This window comes from Brassica napus, chromosome C2 (genome assembly GCF_020379485.1).
Source record: "Brassica napus cultivar Da-Ae chromosome C2, Da-Ae, whole genome shotgun sequence".
NCBI classification, from domain to species: domain Eukaryota; kingdom Viridiplantae; phylum Streptophyta; class Magnoliopsida; order Brassicales; family Brassicaceae; genus Brassica; species Brassica napus.
In genome coordinates, this window is record NC_063445.1 from 49639787 (window position 1) to 49644149 (window position 4363).

Sequence of the window (4363 nt, forward strand, 5' to 3'; positions counted from 1 at the left end):
GTTTTATTTAAGAAACAAATATATAATAATTTCAATTTGATAAATGAATGGTCCATAATGGATATACTACATAATATAACATTCTCTAACAATTTAATTTTGGACTAACAAAATTCTCAATTGATTCTCAAGCCGCCACATAACTAAAATTAGCATTTCAATTACGTGACAACTTAGTACGACACTTTTTTAATTAGTACAAACTACATGTTACAACTTTTTAAATGTTTCTCTATTAATATATAAGAGATTTTACTCTTTTCTCATTTTTACTTTTCCTCATATTTTCGCCTTTTTATTTTCTCTCAATTACTCCATATCTTTCAGTCACATGAATCTTAACGTTTTTAGGATGTTATGGGGTTCATTCCAATGGTTACATTTTATATTTCATTCGCTAACTTAGTGGAGATACAGTTGGATCTTTTAACTAATCTTACTCTTGATATTTTTCAAAAGACAAGGGAATCACAATAATAAGGTTATAGATATTTTACACTTACTTACCTTATACATATTACCAAGGAAATCAAATTAGAATGCGTCACAAGTTCCTCAGAGCTACGTAAGCTAGAAACCTATAAAGAAGCAACATAAGGGTAAGAGCCAAAACATCCCACATCATGTTCCCTAAGCTCAAATTCTTAATCCCTTCATAATCCATAACACCACAATGCAACCCTGGTCCACATTCATAAACCTCATCCCATGTGTATTGAACTCCGACAAGAAGCTTATAGCAATAATGGCTAAATGAAATATACTTCAACCACGCGATGAATCCCGGTATATGTTGGATATAGTATCCTCCAGCTAGTAAGAACACAAGCATTAACACAGAAGATAATGTCGCTGCTTTTTTCGCATCCATCAAGATTGCTCCTAAAGCTAACCCTACGCCTTGAGACACTAGAACATTGTAGAGAACGATCATAAGGGTCATGATGAATGTGGTTAAAGATGACTTGAGACCACCCATCCAATACGTGATCGTGACAAAGATCGTTGGAAGAATAAGTTCCATTGGTAAATCGCCGACTGTTCTTGCTGTGTAGTAAGAGGAGAGTCTGTAGATTCCTGAGGACCGCTCTTTAATGAGCATTGGACGTTCTTGAGGAAATGTAAAAATAGCGTTGAAGAGAGGAAGGAATCCCCAGAATATCGAGAAGAAGAATAATAGACCCACCTATTTTAATGAACAAGAATAATACATAAGTTTTGACGACGATGTCCAGTTTTTGTTAAAAGACTATTTGCAACATATCAATATAAATGATGTTTTCTTGAAAGCATTTTGTTCTAAGAAGTTGAAATATTTTTAGGTTATTTTTATTTTATAAGCAATGATAAATTGAAAGTTTGTTGTTGTACTGAATATATTATCCATCATTTTATAGTTAAGCAAAAATAGCTATTCCTCATTTTTTATATGAAAATAGAAAGAATAGCAGCATCATTTTAAAATCATGATGATCACGTAAACTCAAAATATCAAAACATATAATTTTGCATTTCATGTTTGTATTTGTAATTTGAAAAGGAGATTTGTGGGTAAACAAGTTATGTCAACTACTTAAAATATATATATTTATATATACATGAGAAAAGGAGAATCGAAATTTTAATATCACGACCGGGAGCTTATGGTCAAGTGGTAAGGAGAAGGGCTTGAGATGTCACCACATTTTAGGTTCGATCCACCTGCCATGCGAAACTAAGTCATATTTTCCTAGTCACCCTATACGGATATGGGCTACTGCATTTCGGCTCATTTGAATACCCGACAAAAAGTCTATCTGTGGGCTGCACTTCCCACCCGGGGTTAGGTCTTTGTCTTTAATAGATCCGGGTTTAACCCTTTTTTGTTCAAATTTTTTTTTTAATATCACTACTGTCTACTATTTTTACCTGATCTTGTATATGAGCAACGCGAGAATGCCACCATAAGAGGCCAGAAAGTAAAGAAACCGACATGACCATAAATATTCTAAGTCCAGAAAATGATTCATGACTTCTCTCCTTTAATCCTCGCTTTAGTAAAACTGAGAATTGCATCCACCAACTCGTTGGCCATCGATCTATATGTGAACCCAAAGTTGACACATCGTTACTACAACTGTAAGTCTGTAACCAACAAAAAAGTATTGAAGTGCTATGCTATAAAACGTTAATGACCTTACTTGTTAATCTTGTCTTTGATCTTGACCAATTGACCGTTTGATCTTGTGGAAATGTTCTAGAAAATTCTTCTTTCAAAGGTGGATATAAGTTCTTTTTGTAAGCCGATATTAACGACTCTTTCACTGAGTTTTGTTCTTCTAGCCGATCAAGTTTCCCATTTATTTCGCCTTGCTCATATTGATTTGTATCCGAAGTAATTCCTGCAAAATATACCATATATCTATTAAAATATATAGTCAAAAGTAACATAGAACAAGTATTTTTCAAAAAAAAAAAACATATAACAAGTATCTGTCAAAAACATGATATAAACACATGATTTATCCCACTATTACCAAACTTTTATTTCTCTCTTCTCAGAAATTTAAATTAAAAAGGACAGAGCTTGTAATAAATAGCCAAAGAAGGGGATTAAAACTATCTTTTGTTGCATATCTCATGATGCGGGGGCAAAAATTAAAGAGAAAAAAGTTTTTAACTTTACACCCGAATTTAGCTTTTTATTTTTAAAATAAAACTGAAAAATAATATTCAAGTTCGAATATGTTATGTACCGTTAGCAAGATCAAGCACGAAGTCAGCCGGGTTAACGAAGCTGGATCCGGGTTGAAACCCAATTGAACCAAAATACTCCATGACCCGACCCGAATCCCCACTATAAATCGGACTTCCATCCGACAAAACCAACACTTTATCGAACATCCGATAAAGCCTACTCGACGGCTGATGAATGGTCGTTACCACTGTCCTACCCCCACGCGCCAGCGATCTCAACGTGGCGACTATACGCGCCGCCGTGGTCGAATCAAGCCCCGACGTTGGCTCATCAAGAAGTAACAAACTCGGATTCACGAGCATTTCTTGACCGATACTAACCCGTTTTCTTTCCCCACCCGAAATCCCTCGGATCAACCCGCCTCCGATCACGCTGTTACAACACCTGGTCAACCCAAGATCCGAAATAACAGACTCCGCCTGCTGGATTTTCTCTTTCCGGGTCAGTTCCTTAGGTAAACGGAGCAAAGCCGTGTACGTTAGCGTCTCCATCACCGTTAAGTGTGGGTAGAGAACGTCCTCTTGTGTAACGAATCCCGTTCTCCGTTTCATGGAGCTTGTAAACGGAGCTCCGTTATAACTAACGGTTCCAGAAAGCTTCCCTTGTAAACGTCCGGCTAACGCCGTTACTAGCGTTGTTTTGCCGCTCCCTGATGGACCTAGCATTGCTAGTAAATCACCTGGTTTGACTATGCCGCTTACTCCGTTAAGAATTAACCGGTTCTGTTTTGGTTCTTGTGAACCGAACCAATAGCTTCCTTTCCCGCTTTGTATTTTAATTGTGTACGTTAACTCCTCAAACTGAATTTAAGTACACAAATCATATAAAGAATTAATTTTTTTAATACGTAAATGAAAGAAAAATAAATAGATTGTATATAATTTTAACGACCTTGAGAATTATAGGACGCAAAGATTGGCGTAGAACAGAAGATTGGCGTGATTGGTGACTCGGACCGTCGTCGTCAAGGCATGGGATTACATGACTTGGAGAACTAAACCAGGTTTCTTGAACCGGGATGGTTTCGTTTCGGCTTTCCCCCGGTATTATCGGAAAGCTAGATTCTTGCTTATTAGGAGGCATCATCTCGAGGGAGATCACACAGAGAAAATAGAGAGAAATATTTGGTGTGTATAGATGAGAAGTTCACATGTAATGTGATGTGTTTATAAAGGAAAATAAGTGGGGACTATTATGGGAAAATTAACTTGGAGAGAGTAACTATAGCGTAATTAATTACTCTCCACTTATTAAAAAGATATATAATGACAACTTAATGCACACACATAAACTGATAAATATTCTTTCAGTGTGTAGTATGTATGTGATATACAATGCAATATTTGCCGTTAAAGATACATGCCCTATCTAATTTATTAGCTTTCCAAAGAAAAACTATGTTATATGTATAAACCATGTTATATAAACTGAATAAGCTATATAAGCCTGGTTCAAGAAAATCATTTTATGCAGATTATCAATGTTCTTTATCAAATTCAAACCAGATATGCAATTAAAATATATAACATTAGTCGGCATGATATTCAGTAAACGTCCTGCGATTGCAAGTACGAATATAAGTTTGCATGACAACTTGTTAAGACGTAAAACCCGATCGAGGAAGAC

General features: G+C 35.8%; 1 protein-coding gene across 1 annotated transcript; it reads right to left on the minus strand.

Annotated features, from left to right (window-relative positions):
• Positions 1-468: 468 nt before the first annotated feature.
• On the minus strand, positions 469-3884 carry LOC106431275 (ABC transporter G family member 21-like). Its single transcript, XM_048746908.1, has 5 exons — positions 3629-3884; positions 2736-3537; positions 2181-2381; positions 1909-2078; positions 469-1186 (listed from the first exon to the last, which is right to left on the minus strand). The coding sequence occupies exons 1-5, from the start codon at positions 3821-3823 to the stop codon at positions 545-547; spliced, it is 2010 nt and encodes a 669-aa protein (XP_048602865.1). The 5' UTR covers positions 3824-3884; the 3' UTR covers positions 469-544.
• Positions 3885-4363: the final 479 nt, after the last annotated feature.

Coding starts and splice junctions, on each gene's coding strand:
- LOC106431275 (XM_048746908.1), bottom strand. CDS start 3,823: ATGATGCCTCCTAATAAGCAAGAATCTAGCTTTCCGATAATACCGGGG. Junction 2,382..2,735: donor CGTGCTTGATCTTGCTAACG/GTACATAACATA, acceptor TATATTTTGCAG/GAATTACTTCGGATACAAAT. Junction 1,187..1,908: donor TTGCTCATATACAAGATCAG/GTAAAAATAGTA, acceptor TCATTAAAATAG/GTGGGTCTATTATTCTTCTT.